We start from the raw sequence: 23185 nt of genomic DNA, 5'->3' as shown, positions 1-23185 counted from the left end.
GTAGTAAAGTTTTTGTTGTAGCTGAAGATTTTGAATTACTGAACCTAATGAGTTCTCCATTTCAAGTAAGCTTTACATAGTTCCTAGAATGGTTTTATGGTATTCTATTTTTTAATTTAACTGAAGCCTTCCTATTAGAGATCTTTTAAGTTAGGCATATTCCAAAATTTCTGGGAGGGGACGTGGTCACCCAACAACCTTATTATTTAGATGGATGGAATATTTTTCTAGGGCGGTTTACTTTCCCCTAAATGAGTAAAAAAAACCTTACAGTGGTTAACGAGATCTTTCGGGACAAACAGAAATAATATTAGGATTTATCACTTTAATTGTCATCGACATTTTAACCACTTTATCCCCTGTTTCAATCATTCTAAATAATTTTATTATAGAGAATCTATTCCACAATTGGGTCTCTAAATCTGTGTAATAATTGTATAGCGGATGTATAGGCTTTATGAAACACAGATGACGCTATTTCCGTCCGTTTTTTTCTCAGAAAAAAGCAAAGCTTTTACGCATTTAGGATTTACTGGTAAAGCGTAACGGATAGTTTTAATTTTCTATTTCTTTTTTTAAAAGTAAGAAAAAAATTGGGGGTGCATATTTTTATTTATTTTTTGTTTGGGGAGGGGGGGGGGGAGAGGGGATTTCTCTTAGGGGGTTGGTGGCATCCTCCAAAAAAATAATTATAAACCCAAGACCTATGAGAATCTACTTTGAATATGAGGACCATATGGGTTTAACGGCTAGCAAAATCTTTCGGTACAGACAGACATACAAAAACATAGAGATCCTGTTACTTTTATTTAAGGATAAAGAATAGCCTGAAACCATTCAAGGAGTAATATGAAGCCTTCCTAGAATCAAGGATAAACAGTAAAATAGTCCAAAACCATCCTTATAATTAGTGAAGTATTAACGGACAAATACTAAAATCTTACTACTTTGTAGGATTAAAACCATTAAAACCAAAAATGTTAATAATATTGTAAGTATAACCTTACGGATACATTACTTTTTACAATCACTTAATAAATCATGATAGAATCTTCTAATTTGTCTAAAATTGATTATATTTATAGCTATGGGTTAAATTGATAAATAGAATCATGAAATTCAATGCAAAAAAATTTGCACTGTAAAATTTATTTGTTATTATTATTATTTGATTCTTTATTTGTCTTTATCATTTACTTACAAAGATTACATTTAAAGTATAACAATATTAATTTAAAACTCATTTAAAATATTCAAGTTGGGTAAAAATTGTTTATGTACACATATATAAAAGAATAGCATTTCAAAATTACATTGGTTAAATAAAAAAAGATTTTTACAATCTGTGACATTCCCTTCGTTCAGTCATATTTTAATTCCTCAGATTATAATGGATCACATTTAAGGTGTGATTGGCAGACTGAATAAAGAAAGGAGGGGCAGGGACAGTTTTATTAAGAGCAGAATGCTCTAAAACTGTTAAGTACAAGGGTCGCCAGAGGATGAATTAAGGATAATTTTCGACTGGTCCCTTACCTTATTATTGCCCCTATAACTCAAGTCACAGATCCTGGGCAGGGACAGTTTTATTAAGAGCAGAATGCTCTAACATTGTTAGGTACAAGGGTCGCCAGAGGATAATTTTCGACTGGTCCCTTACCTTGGTATTGCCCCTATAACTCAAGTCACAGATCCTGTGGTATTCCCCTAGCCCAGTCATCAATAAAGCCTCCAAAAAAAAAATAGTGTATCACATAAAAGATGTGTTTAGCAGACTGAATTAAGATGAGAGGGGCAGGGACAGGTATTCTGATAATAGACAGCTCTGACCCTGTTGTTTATTTGTTGTCCGCGGAAAGGAAAATAAAAAAATTGTCTCTATATAAAAAACTACTAGCTTCGCCTCAAGCCTCTAAAGTACTGCCAATTTTAGAATCAATGATTTTTTGGAGGGGGTTGGGGGGGGGGGGGGTGGATCCTCCCCTGAATAACATAGCTTTAAACCATCACAGGACAAACAGAATTCTTTAATAGAAAATTCTCTTTAATTGCTTTTAAGTTGTCACTTGTTTTTTCAATTGTAAGAAAAATTTAAATACATATTAATATTATTGAAATTCTTGTTTAAGTAATCATTTGTGGGTAAATATTTGATTTAGTCCAATTCATCATAAGCTCTGTGGAACTCATTAAGAGCAAAGTTTTTAATATAAAAGTAATAAACTAAAGGTTGCGCAAATTTTTACTGGTGTTATATATCAGGGATCCTAAGGGATAGGACATTAGACGATAAATTGATATAGATCCCAAATTGATCACCTAAATTATTCATTCAAAATTAATGGACAGTGCTTTTTGAACCAAGATTTCATAAAAGTCCCCAAAGTTTAAGTCCATGAATCCGAGAACGTGTTTATAAAACTCTGGGTAAAATTTAAAGTTTAATTTCATCTCCCGCCCTTAGACCTTTAGGTATATTCTCTAAAAAAGAAGAACCAAATCGGTCTAGCGATTATCAAGATTGTTCTACTTTGTATTTAGCCAGTTTTAAATCTAACAAAACTGACTTTCTTTTTATAAAAAAAGCTCTTACATTCTATAAAAAAATAATAAAAAACTCCTTTTGAGGTTATGGAATAAACATTTTAACAACAGACTTAAATATTAACTTTACAGAAGTAAATCTTTGCTTTGTAAAAAAATACTACTTCTTTTCAAATACTTTGAAAATTACAAATATATTTCTTCATACGTCTTAAAGAAGATTCATATGGTATTTTCACCCTCCCACTGATCATATTATTTCACTTTTTTCTGGTATTTTAGTGTCCATACAATGAAAATAAACCAATTATTTGCTTAAATAATGATTTGTTGACTTTAAATGTAAAAACCAAGTAAAAATATATTTTTACAAAATTATTTTTGGTGATTTATTTGCTCACAAAATATACTGAGTTCTAGCCCTGCAGTGTCTAACCTTTTAAGGCTACAAAGTACAAAGGCTTACCTAACCTTACTTATATGGATTTATATGCTAAACGAAGGAACTATCTTTTTTGACAGTTTTACAAGTCCACCCCCGATGAATATTTTTTCCCTGGTAAAAAATGCTCAGCATGACTTGAACCAATATCAAAGATTAGATCTCTGATAGTATATGTGTTACCTCCTACCCCCCCCCCCCCATCTAAAATTTTGACTATATGTACGCACCACCCTCCCCCTCTTCGCCCCTAGGATGACTATTTTACCCATTATTCATATTTCTGTCAGAGAACGATATTCTTAAAAACTATTCTAAAGCTGGATATATATACTTGTCTTTAAGTGTATGTTTATTACGATCTATCAAACGGCTTGGCTTACAGTCTTTGCTTTTAAGGACAGCTTTATTTTGGTCCTGGGATAATTCTTAGAAATGATTAACTTAACTTTCTTTCAACCAAAAAGAACAATTCAATCTTTAAGAGGCCTTTTTCAAGAAAAAAAACAGTAAATAATTGTACAGCATATAATGGAAAACTGTAAAATAAGCAATTATGTTCATAGAATTTTGAAATTCATTAATAAGCAAGAAATAAATTATCTGTTTGCATTATTCTATTTAAAAGAATCACCCTCCCTCCCCGAAACACCCCTCCCCCAATATGACTCTTTAGGAGACTTTTGAATAGTCCCAATCTTTAGATATCAGCACTGATCCGAAACTTAGATACATGCAGATTTTTGTAGATTTTTTTTAGAGATAGTCGGTATGCGGTAATTTTACCTATTATTATGAAGATATGGTAATGACAAGTCAAAGCCTGACTTCCCCCCCTCCTCCCCCCAAGTCAAAAATATGTCCTTTTTTTTAAAGACACCGAAATGTCGACATGTCGGAGTATGACTACTTTTTATGTTTTTTTAAAGATTATAATCTAAAAGAAGAAAAACGGAGATTTTAGATCTTACTTTTATTCTCATAAATAATTTATGTCTCTATTTTATAAATATTAGAGGCTGCGCCCCTAGCTACTAGGGTAGAAAATCAACCTGAAACTATCACAGGACCTTTAAGAAGCTTCCCTAAAATGTAGAATTAAATCGGACCATTAACTGCCGAAATCCTTAGCTACGGATTATAAAACCTTACCACTTTATTTGATAGTATATTATAGCGTGCGCCTCTAGCCTCTTAGGACATCTATAAACAAGGGATAAGGGGGGGTTGCAAATTACCACCTTTTAGTGAGTTGATTTACCCTCCACTAAATTAAAACCTGTTTTAACAAATATTAAGCTTCTTTGAAGAATAGAACCAAATCATTATATCATTGATAGTGAGATATTAAAGGACAAACATACAGATTTACGAACACTCTTTATTCTTTTATATTGGAAAATTATAAAATGTTAACATTTTACAAAATTTACAAAAATTGCCTTAATGAAATATTATGACAATACCTATAAACTAATCTAGAAAAAAACCGGTAAAATTATAGAATTGTTTTTGTTCATTTTCCGCCAAAATCTGATTTGAATAAATTGCATTATTTTTCTTTAAATATGTTGTATTTTAAGATCCAATCGTGATTTAAGCCAAAGATCGAGAGAAGGTGCTTAAAAACGTTAGGGACCAGTATAGTTTACAGTCATATGTCCCCTCCCTCCCTCTTCTCCTTTACATTATAGCTTCTCAGGTCCTGGGAAAGTTTATTTTAGGGAAGGGTATTACCACCCTCCTAACAGAAATAGCCCCTCAGAAAAATTATCCTCCCTCCCATTTTTATTTTACTTTTTTAGAAAACTAAAATTGAAAATCTAAACTCCACTCTCCCTACCTCTTCATGTGCCCTTTGTAATGGATTTGTTAATCATTGTTTTTAATTCTTAGACAGCTAAAATTAAACAATTAAATATTGTAAATTTTGTGCATATTTTTGGAAGATATTTGATATAATGTTTTGTCTAGCGAATCATTTTTATGATATATAATATTTTTAGAAACAAAGCTTATCTATATTTAGGGTATATTATAAGTGAAGCATATCTATAAATAAGGCTTAAAATGTAAATATGTCCATTTATCATTTTTTAATCAATTTTGGGATATATTTGTTCTGACTCTACATTTTATAAGTTTCGTACATATGATTGCTTCGCTTTTAAGAATTGTGTCATCTTTGTTTTGTGATGTATGATATCTTTAGTAGTGTAGCTACAATATAACTAGCGTCATTCAGTAGGTCTGTTCGTCTGTCTGTCTGTCGTTGATTAGCAATACTAAATGTTTAATTTGTGTGTGTTGTACATTGGATTGTAAATTATACTGGTGCCCAAAGTTTTATAAACATGTTCTCTCACTCGTTTGTCAAAAAACTTTGGGTACTTTTATTGAATCTTGATTGGTTGAATACAAAAATTATTTAAATCTACCGCAGGGGTAATTTATCATCATTGGGCTAAATAAAATTTATTCTTCATGGTCTCATCCCTTCAGATTTCTAACTGTCTTACTGTATAGAGTTTATAGTTTTTAAAAGCGAAGCTTTTCTATAATTAGGGTCGGTCTGTCCGTACGTCCGTCTGAGATAGTTAGCTTTTATTCGTTAATTTAGGCATGTTAAAATTGTCCTATCGATTTCAAACTTTGCATGGTGATTACTGTAGTAGTAAGGTGCGATTTAGAAAGCGTAGCAACTCTATAATCATTACCAAAATGTCCGTACGTCCATTTTAAACATGTTGATTTTTTTACTTTTTAAACAACAAATTTTTATGTGATATAATCATCCGATTGATGTGATTTTTGGTATATTGATTCCTGGAACAACAAAGTATAATGGAATAAGCGAAGCAACTCTATAATCAAGTCCTAAAAATGTAAGTATGTTCATAAACATTATCCTGAATCAATCAGTTTTTCAACAAATTTACTTACAATTTGGCTTTGACTCCTATACATTTATATTCTGATTATTAAGTTCTGACACCATACAAGTGTTAATGTCCGTATGTCCTACCGTTTCAGTGCTTCGCTTTTATGGATGTTGTCATCCTTTTTTTATACATTTGTTAAAGAATATCGAACCGGGTGTGTTATAGAGTAGATAATCGCCAGGGGTATTTATAAAAAGAAATTCATATCAACTAAAGTATTATCGATGCGGCGGACAAAATGATCTTTGTATCTTAAATAATATCCAAGAAAATCCAGTTCTCCATTACATTTAAGACGGACAAACGTACATTTATAGTTATAGAGTAGCTGCACTACTCTAAAACAAATTAGAAACGTTAGCAAAAACAGTTAAAAATATTTGAGAAATTTTGCGTTATATTTCCAAAAATGGTTTGGACGGGATGCCTATATAATTTTTACACCCCCTCAAAAATTTTTGCTATAGTTATAATAAATTAAAAACAAGGAGGGAAAGGGCCATGGCGTTTTTTGCCCTCTCAATATTTATAATAGGAAGGTTGAAAGGGAACATTGGATTGTAAATTACACTGGTACCCAAAGTTTTAGAACTATATCTCTTGTTAACTTCAACTTTTTCATAATCAAATCTACATAAAGGGTTATACTGTTTATCATCATTTCGGGTCAATTCATCGTCCATTGTCTTATCCCCTAATCTATAGAGTAGTTTCGCTACTATAACTGTTGAAAAGTATCAAAAAATGAAAAAGAATTAAATTATATGTCTGTCTATTTTTATAGAAATTAAAATCTACTCTTTATTTGAAACCTATGACTCATACATTACATCCTAAAGTAGTATTTTTAAAAGCGAAGCTTTTCTATAATTAGGGTCGGTCCGTTCGTCCGTATTTTGTTTGAAGCTAGAGTAATTGCTATTCTTAATTGGTTGGACTTTTCAGGTAAGTTTATAACTATCTTCGGGTGGTTTTAATCTATTTTTCTACCTCTCCTTTTCTCCCAAACAGTCACTATTACAGTTAGGTTTAAAATAATGAAAAAGTTGTCCTATTGATTTAAACTTAAATATGTTCCTTTAACCAATAAGTCGGTTTTACTGTCATTTCTCATAATTTAACTTAATATAATGAATGCAACTTTTAAAAAAGTTCATATAAGATTAAAATAAAATTTTCCTTTTTTCTGTATATTAAGTTATTTTCTTTTGCAATAAAAATAAAATATATTTCTTATTGCTTCGATACTTATGAACATACTCCTTTTTTTCGCTAAAACTTTACATAATTGACCTTGTTTTGTTCCTAAATTAGTTTAAGGTCAGTTCCATTGTTAGCATCTTTGGTATGACGCGATAGCGCAGCGCATACTTTAATTAGAATCTAGATCTTGAAAACAATGACATTCTTCAATTTATAATGTTATCTAATTATTGAACCATTGTTTTGGGGGGATGACTCAAACAATGGTTTAATCAAATTTGAATATTTGATCTGAGATAATTTGACCCAAAATACGGCCATTGTTGCGCTATTGTTATGGGGAGAGCATAAGAATGTGCGGCACGTATATGCCCCGCGTGTGCTGGCCTGTGTCGGTCAGGCTAGGCTAGGGGGGCCTGTGGCGGTCAGTGTGCGCTAGCCTGGAGGCGGTCAGCATGCGCGTTACAGAGGTCACACGCTGTTCGGCGCGTAGCTGGATGCCTCGTTAAGATAGGGAAATGTTTTATATAAAAAAACATTTTTAAAGCAATTTTTATTACAACTACAATATAATATCTTACATGCCTGATAATTTTTAAGCTACAAAAGACGTATATTTGTTCTTTTTTAATTGGGGGTAAGATAAAATTTATTGTTAATGTCTTTCTCTACATTATTACAAATTTTACTTGTTTAATGATTTTAGCTACACAGGCTGCGTTTTTGTAGTTTTTAATCAGCTGGGAGATAAATTTATTGTAAATGTCCAATTTTTATGTCATTGAAAACATGTTTTATGTTCATCCTTTCAAATTTCCTTTAAAAATCTACCCCCAAAGAAAAGAACTATTATTTTTGTCTGCGATAACACAAATCTGTGTCCCTGAGCGCGGGACACTAAGCGCCGCGCTCCCGCTGCGGCTAATGACCGCGCAAACACAACTGACGCCTCGCGCACCTCCTAGGACTGATTATTTGCGCTTTGCTTGTAAGGAGAATTTAATAAAAGGTTAGAAAATATTACTATGATGGTGAGTGGACTTGAATCAACCTTCAGGGAAATTACACTGGTACCCAAAGCTTGGTAACATCCTTATCTTATTCGATAGAGCAAAACCTTTGGATACTTTTTCGAATTTGGATTGGTTTTCAACCAATAATTTTAATCTACAATAGGACAATCATGATTATTATCATTGGGGATATATATCAATTTATTGTTCATTTTCTCATCCCTTTGGATCCCCTAGTAATCCCTAATAGCCCCAAGAAAGCCAACCCTTTGATTGCACGACCTTTGTCTGGAAGTCCTTAATTTGCATTGTTATATCTTGTATGATATTGATATAAATTTTTGCGTCTTTAGTTATGACATGGTTAAGGCCAGACTTTTCTTATAGCTAGCTAGTGCGTTTCCTTTCACGCAGTACTGATAATAGTTTCTTATTTTTCTCTAACCCTTGTGTAAAAACTCCTTCGTTATGTTTTTAATTGGTTATTGAATTCTTTAGAAATAACTTTGAAAGTGTCATACTTATGACGTGTAGCAATAGTAAGAATAAACAGCTAAATATTCTAATAAAGTGTATTAATTCAAGACAAGTTAAACATACAATAATAATATTAATTATAATAGCAAGTATTCACTTTTATGTTCGTGCAGAGTTGCAGAGCAATGACTTGCTCCGAAACGGTTGACACAAGAACTAAAAGCTAATATACAAAATACATACATTGCTCTCAAGTCAGGAAGAAAGGGACTATACATCACATTTCTCCCTGGCTTTAACATGAACATGGATTTCAAAACTGTAATATTTCAGATTGAATATAACAATATGTTTATTACATGTTAATTGACATATATATATTATAAGTAGCATTGAATGCTTATTAAATAGATAATAATTGATCTGGTATGACACCTGCCATATTTTTTATTTTATTTTTTTTTATTTTATTTCCAGATCTTTAAACACTTCATATACATTTTTTTTTATTATTTTGGTTCCTTAGAACTCTTTTGTGTTTTTTTTTTTTTTTTATATTCCTTTTTTCTTTATGTGTTTTTTTTTTTTTTTTTGTTTCTTTTTAATATTTTTTTTTTAAAAAAAAACATTGATTAATATATAATCACTGAAAATGCATTGATTAACATATAATGCATTGATTAACATACAAAACATTGATTAACATAGTTATTATAAATGCATGATATAAAAAAAACACTGATTAACATATAACCATCAGATTTAAAACATGGCATTATAGAGCATTAATATAAAACATTAATCTTGAACCTTTTCGAGACTACTACTGCCTCAACAAATATTTAATAAAATAAAATATGAATTAACACACATAAAACTATAATTATTCATAATCATTGATCATAATATTCATTTTCTTTTGCCAAATTTTTCTTGATAATAGTAGTATCATTCATATCCATCAATCCATCATTATCCATCAATCCATCAATCATCTCACAAATGACATAACCATACCAATGCTACAACACCACAAACGATATAACCATACCAGTTGACCTTAGCTTAGTTATAAACTTAGTTATAAACTGGTTTCCACTTAGCAACTGTGATTTTCTCAAACAACACAACAGCCATTCACCTCCACCACAAGAAGCCTCCAATCTCTTCAAAAAATTGGAATCGAATCCTTTCTAGCATCGACTCTAGCTACTTCCCAAAATTCACCCTTTCCTGATTCAAAATACGTTGCTGATCCTGCAGGTTAGCCAACCGAGCATCTAACTCAACCATTCTAGTAGCCAAACCTGCCAAATGTTTGAGGTCTCAGGTCAAAAATCAGAACTGCTGTTCACATTTATCATCCAGGAGATTATATCTATTGCATAGTCAGGCATGACTTAAGCCTAATAATGACAACCACAATAACTGCTATTAACATCTCTGTTAGAATCCAAAAATCGACATGTCATTCAAAATACAGAAACTGCCAATGATTTTCGTTATAACAATGATGCTACTGTCGACACTCCAACCAATGATAACGTTGAAAACAATGAACAGAAACAACAAACACAGAGAAAACTGCAGCCGAACAAAAGCAACCAAAACCTTCGCCATAGATTGATTCGAAATCTGATCCATTTCGTTTTTCAATACTAACTATCGACAAAAACACCAGCTATTGACAAGTAAGATATCCAACCTGGCAGTCAAATCTACAACAGCCACATCATCTTTAAGCCCCGCCTTCTTTAGAACAGCTAAAATTTCACCAACCAGCATTATACTTTGACTGCCCACTGTATTAACAACTTACAAATATCCGTTTTATCAGTCATAAATATATTTAAGATACAATGCATGCTATTTTAAAATTCTGCACAACTTCACAATAGCTTCTAGCCCATGGTGTATATCTCTGTATATCATTATCTATCAACTAAATACTTCTCATTTTGACAACTGTAAATACATCTCTTTGTAGTTACCTGACTCACTGTGCATTTATTTACGTTATTCTGGCACACTGTGCACATCTGTTCAAAATGTTACAATATCAACATATTTCATTTAACTCAATGTTATTTCATTATCCTTGACATACGAATCCTCAATTTTCAAATTAAGCTTCAAAACTACTCTCCGACGTCTTATTATCCACAACTGTTGCTTAAATGCTTAAATTTAACACCTCCAAGTCTTCAAAACTTTTCAACAGTTATTATAAATCTAGCAATCTATAAATCTAAATTACTTTTCTTCTCCTTGGCAGCAGTTGGACTGTTGATTGGAGTACTTATAACAGGTTGAGAAAGGGTTGCAACAACAGTATCAACAGATTGACTTGCTTCAGTAGGATTATGATTATCACTATCACCAGTACCAACAGATTGACTTGCTTCAGTAGGATTATGATCATCACTATCACCAGTACTATCATTAGTTGCATATGATTTGCCACTACTGGTTGATTTAAGACTCTTCTTGCCAAGATCAGTAATAGTCTTCCCATATATAGAGATATCATATTCAAGCTCAAAAATAGCTTCATCAATCATTGTTTGCAAGATATCATATTCAAGCTCAAAGATAGCTTCATCAATCATTGTTTGCAAGTATTTAATCTGTAACATCATCAGCTCTAGTACATCATGAGGAAACATATTCTGTTGCACAATAGACAGAATATTAGTAAATCCATAAACTCCAGCAGCTCCATACATTCCAAATATGTTGTCAATCCAGCACAGGATTCCTTTGGAGTTTTGTGCAAGCACTCAGTTGTTAGCTTCAGGTACTTTTCATGATCACTAAATCTCCTTATAGTTGCCAGAGAATACAGGAACCTTGAACTTGATATCTACCTTCCTGGTGATACTCCAAGCTTCTTGACCGCATTATTGAGAGCAGTTTTAGCATCCTGTTTAGCTTCCTGTTTAGCTTCCTGTTTAGCATTCTGAACTTCAACAGACTTCACATCTAATCTATAAACAGATTCTCCAGCAGCAATAGCATGTTTCACAATATTACTGACCCAATCACTAAACAATCCTGTTTAGCTTCCTGTTTAGCATTCTGAACTTCAACAGACTTCACATCTAATCTATAAACAGATTCTCCAGCAGCAATAGCATGTTTCACAATATTACTGACCCAATCACTAAACAATCATAAATAACGCTCCTTTAATAAAATTCAACATATAATCGGTCAGAGCAAAGTGTATCATGTGCCTCCACTCTCTCTCCACCAACATTTAATTCAACATATAATCGGTCAGATCAAAGTGTATCATGTACCAGCCTCCACTCTCAAATAATATCAATGTCAACACAAAACAATGGCCAAATTCAAAACTAAATTTCAGTCACCACCAACTACTTCTCTTGCGGCCGATCTAAAACAAAATACAATCATTTTAGATGCCAAAACTTATTTAATACATATTTTATTTTCACTCAACAAAATAAAATAATTTCTTTAACATGTATTAGTATATATAACATTAATCAAATGTATATCAATATTGAACATCATTAAAATCTTAACAAACTAAAACTCACCAACAGGTAATACTGTATCTCAACCACCACAACTACTCCTCTTTTTGACCAATCTAAAACATAATACAATTATTTTAGATGCCATACTTAAATGTTATCACTTAACAAATAAAATTTCAACATGTCTTCTTAAAAATGTATTAAGAAATATAATATTAATCAAATGTTTGTCAATAATCGAGCAACATAAAAATAATTCTTAATACAATATATTAGTCTAATACAGTAAAAAATTTACCTAATTATTCAATGAAATATCTGAATAATAACTTATATCATCCACAACTATTTTTATGTATTAGAATCTTGAAAGTTGAAGCACAACTAACTATTTTTCTCTATACCTGAGAGCACTTTCTTGCGCAGCTCAACTTTTGCGCATACAACGCCCAACTCCTGCTCATCATTGCTGCTACCTCTCTGCACCACCCCATCTTGCGCATACCAACTCCGAGAGACAGTGCAAACTTTCCTTGCCAAATTATTGCCCACCCCCCTTCTCCATGAAGAGAGACAGCTCCACTCAAATATCTAATGCATTATAACAATTTTGCTTCATGAAATTCTAAGCTTCATAAATAATTTTGCTGAATCAACATCACTAAATCGCAATATATACTATTCTATATCGAGTGTCCTTAATAAAATTTAAGCTTAAACAAAAGCTTAACACATCCATTATAATTCCAAGTTTTAGTAGATTTCAATCCGCCCCTCAATATTCTTCCATTTTATTCTGATCCACCAAAACTTTCGCAATACGTTCATTATATTCCAAGTTTTTAAATAGATTGAAATCCGCCCACATCTATTCACTTTAATTTGATTCATCCAAAATTGAGCAACACATAATGTTTCAATTTCAAGTTTGAGTGCAATTTGATTCACCACCCTGTGTTATTTATATAATTGCTTCTCCTATAATTAGGTTTGGTCCGCCCATCCATACGACCATTTTGATTCACCACCCTGTGTTATTGATATATTTGTTTTTTTTCTATAATTAGATTCGGTCCGCCCATCCATACTTTACATCTATCTACTTTTTGTATTTCGAACTTTACATGGTGATTTCTGCAGCAGATAGGTACAATTTAGAAAACGTAGCAACACTATAATCATTTCTATGACGTCCGTACTTCCATTTGTAAACATGTTGATTTGACCACAAATTTCTATATGATCTAATTATCCGATTGTATACTAATTCCGGGAACAACAAAATTCAACATTATAATCGAAACAGTTAAAATATCTAATTATCCAATAATTTTATATGATCTAATTATCCGATTGATTCGGTGTATATTGATTCCTGGGACAACAAAGCACAATACTTTATGATTGCGGTGTCAATAATTTCATATGATCTATTTATCTGATTGTTTTGATGTATATTGATTTCTGGGACAACAAAGTACAATATTTTATGATTACAGTGTCAAGCATCCAATCACCCTTCAGACAACCAACACTCTGAGATGCACAACCTTTTTCGAGAAATTTTAACTGTGCATGGTATTGAATTGCGCCTGTGAGGGCATTCCCTCACTCTAACTATTTACTTCTAACTATTTACTTCATTTACTTCAAGTATCTGATATAGTAGCAGTGAGAACCATTTTTAACTTTGTTAGTTATGACTCAGTGTCAGACCGAGATTTAAACCTATCACCTACCCAACGACAAGTAGATGTGCTACGTGTTAAGCGGTTTACAAGCGAAGCCACTCTATAAGCAAGTTCATAAAATGTAAGTAAAACATCAATCTGTATCAATCAGTTCTTTTTTAACAAATTTACTTACAATTTTACATCGACTCTTATACACTTATTTTCTCAGTTTTGACACTATACAAGTGTTGATGTTCGTTTGTCCTACCATTCAATGCTTCGCTTTTGTTAATGTTGTCTTCCTTGTTTTTTACAAAAATTATTCAGTTCTGACACTATGCAAGTGTTGATGTTCGTTTGTCCTACCATTCAATACTTCGCTTTTATTAATGTTGTCTTCCTTGTTTATTACAAACAAATTTGCTTACAATTTTGCATTGAAACTTATACGCGTATATTCTGATTATTTAATTTTGACACTATACAAGTGTTGATGTCCATTTGTCCTGCCATTCCATTGCTTCGTTTTTACGGATGCTGTCATCTTTGTTTTTATACATCATATCCGAAAACGTTTCAATTACAATAGAAGTCATATATAAGTCAAACTAAACTTGCACATTTAACCACCAAGTCTAAACAACACATTTAGTATTAATCTATATTGCATCACCCATCATTGGATATAGATATACACAATAGACATCTCTTCCCTACACAATCCTATATATAATAGATCTATTGTCAAAACTTGCACAAAGTTTTATTTTCAACAAACATCCATAAATAATATATCCATTGTACACACATCAACAAGTTTTCTCTAAATCCATAAATAATATATCCATTGTACACACATCAACAAGTTTTCTCTTCTCTCCATACAAATATTTCCAATAACATTCATTTCCTACTATACAAATATTTCCGATAATTTATTCATATATATATAATATGTCCATTTCAATTCTGCACACATATCATAATTAATCCACATATAATATGTCCATTGTACAATCCAATTCTACACACATATCTCTCACTCACTCTCTCTCTCTTTCTCACATCATAATCAAATACTGAATAACAATTTTTGCTTCATTAAAAATTTTTGCTGAGTTATGCATTCCAATCTTAAATCGCCATTTAATTGTTTAAAATAAATCTAGTTAAATCCACAAAAATTCCGCCCACCAATCAAATATCACATTCTACTGATCATGATGACAAGTATGTATCAATCCAAATCAACGTAAATTCAAAAACAAAACAAACAAAATTTCTGTTCTATCTATAATAGAAATTTCGTACTATGAATAATATATCACAGATCAAAGATCACATATCTATCTTCACGCAAGTACAATCGTTATTATTCATAGCACATTTTAACCATATTCAAAATATTTTGTTTCCATACATATAAACTTAAGAGTAGCTTTACTCTTATTTATACATAAACCGCAATATAATTGTTTTAAAATTAAATACTTAGAACCATAATAACTGACTCAACTTTTAAAACAATTTACAGCCTTTCATCAAAATTCTAATACCTTTTAAAGTATCTAATTTCAAATTTTTATCCAATTTTCATAAAATCACGATTTTAACATTTAATAAAATCAATTTTCTTCCATTAACAATTTTACAAAATTGTATTCATATTTTCGTTGAAATTAATCCATCTTCAATTTTTTTTATTATTCTTATCTCTGTTAGACACCACCATAGTCTGAAACAAAAATAAATATATCCAAATATCCAATTCCAGTGTAACAAAACAAAAAAAAATAAATGCATATATTTTGATTTTCATAATAACATAATCTCATAAACTCGTATTCAATAGTTAACAAAATGTTATATTTCCAGAATTCAAATAATTACCATAAATCAAATTATTTTCCATCACAAACTTTATAGAGTTGCTTCGTTTCTCTCCTTATTATTTAAACAATGTCAGCGCTTTCCAAATTATATGTTATAAATTCTAACCTTGTGCATGGACACCACAATGGCAGATAAATTAACATTTATCCCACTAATTCGAATAATATCAGAGATCTACATTGATTAGCAATGGATACAACAATGGAAAATAAATTGACGTTCATTCCCAAAAAATCGAGTAAGATCAGTAATATACAGGGATATAACAATAGCAGATAAATTTTCGTTCATTATAGAAAAAGTTGCTCCACAAATAATGAGTTTTATTTCCTCAATAAAAATACTTCCAGAAGCACAACTTCTATACATTTTTATAAGCCGTCAAATCTATCAGATACAAAACTTATTCAATTATAGATATCTTAATTGCAAAACTACAAAAATCGATCGCCGCCACACCGCCGTCAAATCGCCGTAGTACATGTATATCCTGCTGATACAATCCAAAACTGTAGAGAAAATCCTTCTTCCCTGCAAATTGTAGAAAGAAATACTCGTTTAATCAATACACGTCTGTCCTGAATGAGCTATAGAAAGAAATACATGTCTAACAATATACGTCTGTCCTTGTTTACAATACATGTACTCCTTGCTTCCCTGCAAATTGTAGAAAGGAATAAACTGTAAAGAGACATTTTTAACAATTTTTAACAATACTCAACTGTCCTCGTCTCCCTGTAAAAACAAACTATAAAAGGATGACATGGAATAAACTGTAGAGAGACATTTTTAACAATTTTTAACAATACTCAACTGTCCTCGTCTCCCTGTAAAAACAAACTATAAAAGGATGTATTTTTTAACAACACATGTCTATCCTTCTCTCCCTGCTGATACATGTCCAGGGCGGCACCTTTTCCCCTTTCATGGTGTCCTCCACCAACATAGTACATGTCCAGGGCGGCACATATCGTTCCCTGGACATTATGTTGGTGTCCTCCACCCACATGTTGTCCTGCAATGTCCAGGGCGGCACCTTTTCCCCTTTCATGGTGTCCTCCACCAACATAGTACATGTCCAGGGCGGCACATATCTTTCCCTGGACATTATGTTGGTGTCCTCCACCCACATGTTGTCCTTCACTAGACAGGATGGTGTCGTGGTGTCCTTCAATGGACAGAATGGTGACATGGTGTTCTTAACCATCACATATCTCTCCTTCACCAGGGGTTCGACCTGGTTCACCATCTCTCCATTCTTCAAGCATAACTGGTCCAGGAATTCGACCTGGTCCAGCATCACATGTCTCTCCTCCTCCAGAGGTTCGACCTGGTTCACCATCTCCTTGACTGTTACCTGGTCCTCTCCACCTATACACTCTCCCCCCCCTAACCTGTTTGGCAACACCACCAAACTTTCTTGTTCAAGGAAACAAAATTTTTCATTAGCAATTGGAGCTTTGAAATCGTCCATAGAAAGTGATGGCAACACCACCAAACTTTCTTGTTCAAGGAAACAAAATTTTTCATTAGCAGTTCGAGCTTCAAAATCGTCCATACTGTTAGCTAATCCTGTAACCGCAGCACTGTTAGTATCAACATTATCCTTAATTTCCTGAACCTTCGTCTCCAACGGCGCCCTTCGGTTAATCAGGTTATCCAGCTTATCCCTAAAGGACTGAATATCACCCTGCATCGAGGCCAGCAACTCGAGCATATACTCCTTTTTCTCCACCGGAGACAACTTCCTGTAATAAGCAATGTCCACCTTCATCGCGTCCAAAAATTTCCTGAACAAAAATAAAGCAAAGAAATAATACAATTAAAAGAAAATCTGAGCTATAGATTCATCCTACCGACTGCGCCAAAATGACGTGTAGCAATAGTAAGAATAAACAGCTAAATATTCTAATAAAGTGTATTAATTCAAGACAAGTTAAACATACAATAATAATATTAATTATAATAGCAAGTATTCACTTTTATGTTCGTGCCGAGTTGCAGAGCAATGACTTGCTCCGAAACGGTTGACACAAGAACTAAAAGCTAATATACAAAATACATACATTGCTCTCAAGTCAGGAAGAAAGGGACTATACATCACACTTATGCAGGCATTAAGGGAGGGGTAATTTCGGTTTTTATTTAGATTTTGTGTTTAAAATTAAGAGGATAGGGTAATAATAAAACTGCTAGATGATGCTGTGAGTATAAATTTAAAAAATATGACGTAACAAAAAAAATTAGCCAATGAGAGTCCACTACGCATGCCGCCATTGGTCAATAACGGCCTCTCATTGGCTAATTTTTTTTGTTACGTCATATTTTTTAAACCAATACTCACAGCATCCTGCTAGATCGATTAGGTTCTACTTTTTAGAGATGCTTGATAAAGGTTCAAGACAGATTTTTATTCTATTTTGGAGGAGTGTGTTCAACCAAACAAAGAATAAACCCCCTGCAAAAAGATACCCCCCCCCCCCCACCAAATTAAAAGTAAAAAAGCGTTTACTATTTTAATAAACTTTGTAAGAAAATAGAAAATCTTCCTTGAAAAAGCAAATTTTCTAATATAACAGACATTCTAGAAGTCTCACATAGCAGAAAACATGAATTTTCAAAGGAACTTATCCCCATGTCCCTGCAGAAAAAATATCACTATAAAATCTTTTTGAGTAAGTAAAAATAAGAAGGTATAATCTTTACTTTAACATTAATAACCTCAAAGGCGGCTAGAAAAAGCTGAAATTAATTTATTTGAGACTTAATTCTTGTAGCGAAGTCCTAGTTTAGGGGTTAACAATTGAAATCATATTTGGGGTAGCTATAATAATAATAATTGCTTTAAATCAGTAAAAGACCAATAATTGAGGTATATTATTACTTAAATATTAAAGGGTGTGCAAAAAAATGCGGACTTTTTAAAATTGAAATTGCGCGGCTTGTGTAGAAATAGTAGAAAAATGTTATGCATATCGTTAGAACCGCTATGAACTGTATTTTTTGGAAATATAAAAACGGTTCCTGTGCTACAAATAATCTAGGAGCTAGGGGGTAAAATGTCCCAAAATTTACTCGCAAGTCAAATTTTAAGTTAGTTGGGACATTTTAACATATAGCTCCTAAACTATACGTAGCAGAAGAATCGTTCTTATATTTCTAATAAATAGACTTCTTAGCGGTTCTAACGATATGCATAACATTTTTCTACTATTAACACAAGCCGCGCAATTTCAATTTTTAAAAAGTCCGCATTTTTTTTGCACACCCTTTGACTAGCTGCTTTGCCCCTAGCCTCTAAGGAGAGTGTTTAAGGTAAGAAAAATATCCTAAACCTACCAAAGACGTTTTTAAAGATTCACACCTAATTCGGACCAGATTTTTTAGAGACTTCAGACAAAACAAATATATCATAACCTCAAAGGATTTCAAGTATTAATTTTAGGAGCAAAGCTACTCGAAAAGGTAGAATAGTAAGTTTTTAATGTAACTTTAATGGTTTAATATCGATTCAAATGAAGAAACAAGTACTTACTTCATAATAGGTCGGGCGCGTGATACATGATGGTAAAAGCAAGATAATGTTATTTAAACAAATGTCGTGCAATCAATGAGTTCCTGCCATTATATACCAAAATAAAGAAAATTCATTCAAGAACATTTATAATCGTATTTAGAACAGCTTATCTTTGTAATATTATTATATAAATCAAATTATTAAGTCAATTTCTGGAAAAATCTATTAAATTTTCGTGATTTTTATCAAAACAAACAGATTTGAAAATCTTATCAAAGTGTGTATGTATTTACAGGGAGAATGGATAGGTCTATGAAAGATAAAGTGTAATGATAACAACATTTGCTTAGTTTCCATGTTTCCTTTCTTTATAAAGTTTAAAAAAATAGTTCTTTGCTTTTTATTGTTATTAGTATTACACTAACCTATATACTTGTGTTTTAGAAAAGTATATTTTAGGTAATTGGAAGGGCGGGTATGACACCCCTTTCTCTTGGAGAAAGAAAAAATGCCCCCCCCCCCCCATCCAAAAAATAGTGTGGTTTAGCATATAATCCCTCCAATAAGGGCCAATGGGCAAAGCCGTTACTTATATATTGAAGTGCTTAGATGTTTAACTCTTTTTGTGAAAATTAAAACCTCACAACCGTCTGGCTCTGATTACGCTACAATTTAAAAGAGACCTTTCAAATTCAAAAAAGTATCTTTTTATACTCAATGACATCTGCAAAATACACATTGCTAAAAAAACTTTATTTGTTTAATTTGCAAATAAAATTAACTTTTAAAAACATTTTACATTTTTTTGTGCTTCAATATATGCAAAATTTAAATGGATAAGTAAATTTACTTTAATGTTTAGTTTTAAGAAAAAAGTCAAATAACGCTGCGCTAATAATGATAGTATCTCTTAAATAAACAAAATTATATAGTAGTTCTTTTTGAATATCTCTAACATGACATAGTTCAATTATATTTCTTACTATTTTTAACTATCCTTTTACCTAGTAAATTCTCATGCAAATTTAAAAAGAAAAAATTTGCATAGAAATTAAAAACGAGTAGCCACAATTAAAAAGATTGTCCAAGTTAAATATCTAGAAGCGTAGCATCTCTTTAAGTACCCTTTGTTGCGTTTCCCTTGTGCACCAGCGTCTATAAGTGTGTGTGTGTGTGTGTGTGTGTGTGTTTGTCTTTCAATAGATAATCAAGGAGGGAGGGAGACATTGGAATGAGAATTACACTAAATTTTTTGGCACTAAAACTTTTATAAAATTGTGATTGATTGGTTTAAACTTTTAAACCAATGATGTTGATCTATAAAAGGGGTAATTTTGTTTACGATCATTGGAAATGCACATTAGTTTATAGTTCATTGTCTTTGATAAATCTAAACAATTGTTAAACAATAAAAATTCTGTTTTATTCACAAATAAACTGTTTTTTTTTATAAGAACATATATTGAAATAATTTACAAATATACTGTCCTTTTGAATGGCAACAGTTTGATAATGAGAGAAATAAAGAAATTAGTTCTGGAACTGTAATTATTTCTAATTCTACATTTAAAATTTTGACCTTTTTACATATATTTTGCAAGGGCATATTGTGTACAAAATAGTAAAGTATTGTAGAAGTATAATGTCCGTCTGTCCGTCCATTGAGGTAAGCTTTATATTGGTACTGGGAAATTTGTAATAAACTTTTCTTAAAGGTAGGTTAGGTTAGTTCGGTTAGTACCAAGAAATGGTGTCAAACTTTTTCAACAGTTATAGTTTTGTTTATCAATGATACAAGTTGTACTTTTTAGAAAAGTATTGTACTTATATGTTGTACTTTTGTGTAAAAGACGTGCTTGACAATCTTAAAACGTATCGCAGAAGCTCAAATTTGCAGAGCAAAAACTACTTGCAAAATAATTCGTCAACCATCTGATATAAATACACAGGGAATTATGGGATACGTAATATGATCATATAACTAGATGTATGTATGTCTGTTTGTTTATAAAATAATTGATAATTGACGACATCCTTATTTAAAAGTATCAGAATCTCTGTGTCTCCATCGAATGATCTCGCTACCCGCTTAACCGATATGGTTCTTTTTTACAATGTAAAAGTCGAGGAAAGGTTTATAACTATTGTCTTCTTAAACCCCACACCACTTCAAGTACACCTAGAGGCCTCTGTTTACCTATAACCCCCTAAAAAACCTATACAAACATACTGTTCCATGCTTATCAAAAGTTTTTCAGATATTTGAAAATACTAGTCCTTTAGTCCTGTGCATCTTACTTTCAATGTTTAACCTTTTAAGTCAACAGGCATACTTCTTATGTGGTGTTACTTTAGCTCACCAAGGACACTCATGTATAATAATAGTCAAGCTTTTTGACAATTGAATTGAAAATATAATTATTTACCTTTAAATTTCATTGAACATAGTAAAAGAACGTTAGGAAATTAAATAACAACTGGGATATTGTATACATACCCAATGATCATAACTATTGGTTGAATAAACCCGACACTGAGAATTGAACCTACCAATCAAAACCACTTTGGTGACCAGTTAAATTTACAGTCCAATGTCCCATTTTCCTCCCTCTGGGCAGATTGTAGAAATATTATACAGCTACTAATAGAAAAGGTAAAAAAATAAGATTGTAATTTTATAGCAGCTTCACTCCAAAACAATTTTTCAAGCCTGGTTTCTTTTGATATTAAAAGTGTAACAGTTAGGGATATGGTACATATCATACTACATGAATATATCTTCATCTTTATCTACCCCCACAAGAATAACACACACTGACAAATCTCTGTGCATGCCACTGATTTGCGTGCATAGAGATTTACCAGAGTGTGAATCCATTAAGGGGTGAAAAAAGGGAAGGACAGCCCTCCACAATTTCTATATGAAGAGGGGTGTTGACACCCCTCTGCCGCACGCCACTGCTCTACTTCTATAGACTTCCCTGTCAAAACTTAAAAAAAGATTTGTGTTGACATTACATTTTATTTGTTTATGTCGAGTTCGATATAATAATAGATTTATTATTACGTGGATCTTACACCAGATTATCATGTACTCTTATAAAGTAAAACTTGTAGCTGGCTTAAATAACTCCCGTTTACTCCATCCCCTTCCCTCCTACTGGATGAACGAACTGACGAATAAATGACACACAAGTTTGATAATTTTTGGCGAAAAAGAAATACTGTCCAAACTCTTAAAACCCGTTTTTTATCCGTAACTGTGTAATAAAAGATGTTAATACAACATGACTTATGGTCCTATAAGATGTTTGGTAATAATGGATGTAGAATATACATGGGTACATGACAGGGGAAAAACTATCGTCAATTTATGGATATGGATCTCATTTGTTGGTCAGTTTAATCATCTAGTAAACGGGGAGCGGAAGGGGTAACAGGATTTGATGGGTTGTATTGTTATATTAACCCGCTGCGAGTTTCACTTTATTCGAGAAAATCTGGTCTAGCATCCAAGTAATAATATATCCTCTGGTATGTGCTCTATTATTATAATAATTTTACCGACGTTACTTTTTTGACATGTTAGACCATCTCCAAAACTGAAACTTATTTTTTATGCCATAAAATTGAGGTACGAGGGGGTGGGTAGCTTTTTCATTTTTACCTCAACCCAGCGTGGATACCTTTTGTACCTGATATGAACTAACCTAACCTATAGTAAAACAATTGAACACGAAAAACTTTGGTCCACGGATCTAAAACTTAATTAAATCTAGCGGCTACGTCCGTAGAGGCCTCTAGTGGCACTTTAAATGTTTTTTATATCTAAAATATGTCTATGTTGCGTTTGACGTTTATGTTAGCGTTGAACTCTCTTTCTAAAATCGAGAACGTAAAATTTTTTTGATTTTTTGTGATTTCTCTTGGGAGGGTGGTGGTACCCTCCCCCAAAATAGTTAAAAACCTTCCCGG

At 32.2% G+C, this 23185-nt stretch overlaps 2 protein-coding genes across 4 annotated transcripts in view; both read right to left on the bottom strand.

Moving 5' to 3' along the window:
- Nucleotides 1-23185, bottom strand: part of Nop60B (dyskerin pseudouridine synthase 1 Nop60B) — a 581533-nt gene that overhangs the window by 471216 nt on the left and 87132 nt on the right. The gene's annotated exons all lie outside the window — the stretch shown is intronic.
- Nucleotides 9494-13712, bottom strand: LOC145317787 (uncharacterized). Its single transcript, XM_080159056.1, has 2 exons — nucleotides 12188-13712; nucleotides 9494-12021 (listed from the first exon to the last, which is right to left on the bottom strand). Exon 2 carries the CDS (start codon nucleotides 11345-11347, stop codon nucleotides 10862-10864), a length of 486 nt encoding a protein of 161 aa, XP_080015182.1. The 5' UTR covers nucleotides 11348-12021; nucleotides 12188-13712; the 3' UTR covers nucleotides 9494-10861.

Source organism: Acartia tonsa, chromosome 4 (assembly GCF_053477335.1).
Source record: "Acartia tonsa isolate MP-2025a chromosome 4, ASM5347733v1, whole genome shotgun sequence".
Classification (NCBI taxonomy): domain Eukaryota; kingdom Metazoa; phylum Arthropoda; class Copepoda; order Calanoida; family Acartiidae; genus Acartia; species Acartia tonsa.
This window is presented reverse-complemented; position numbering and strand designations above follow the sequence as displayed.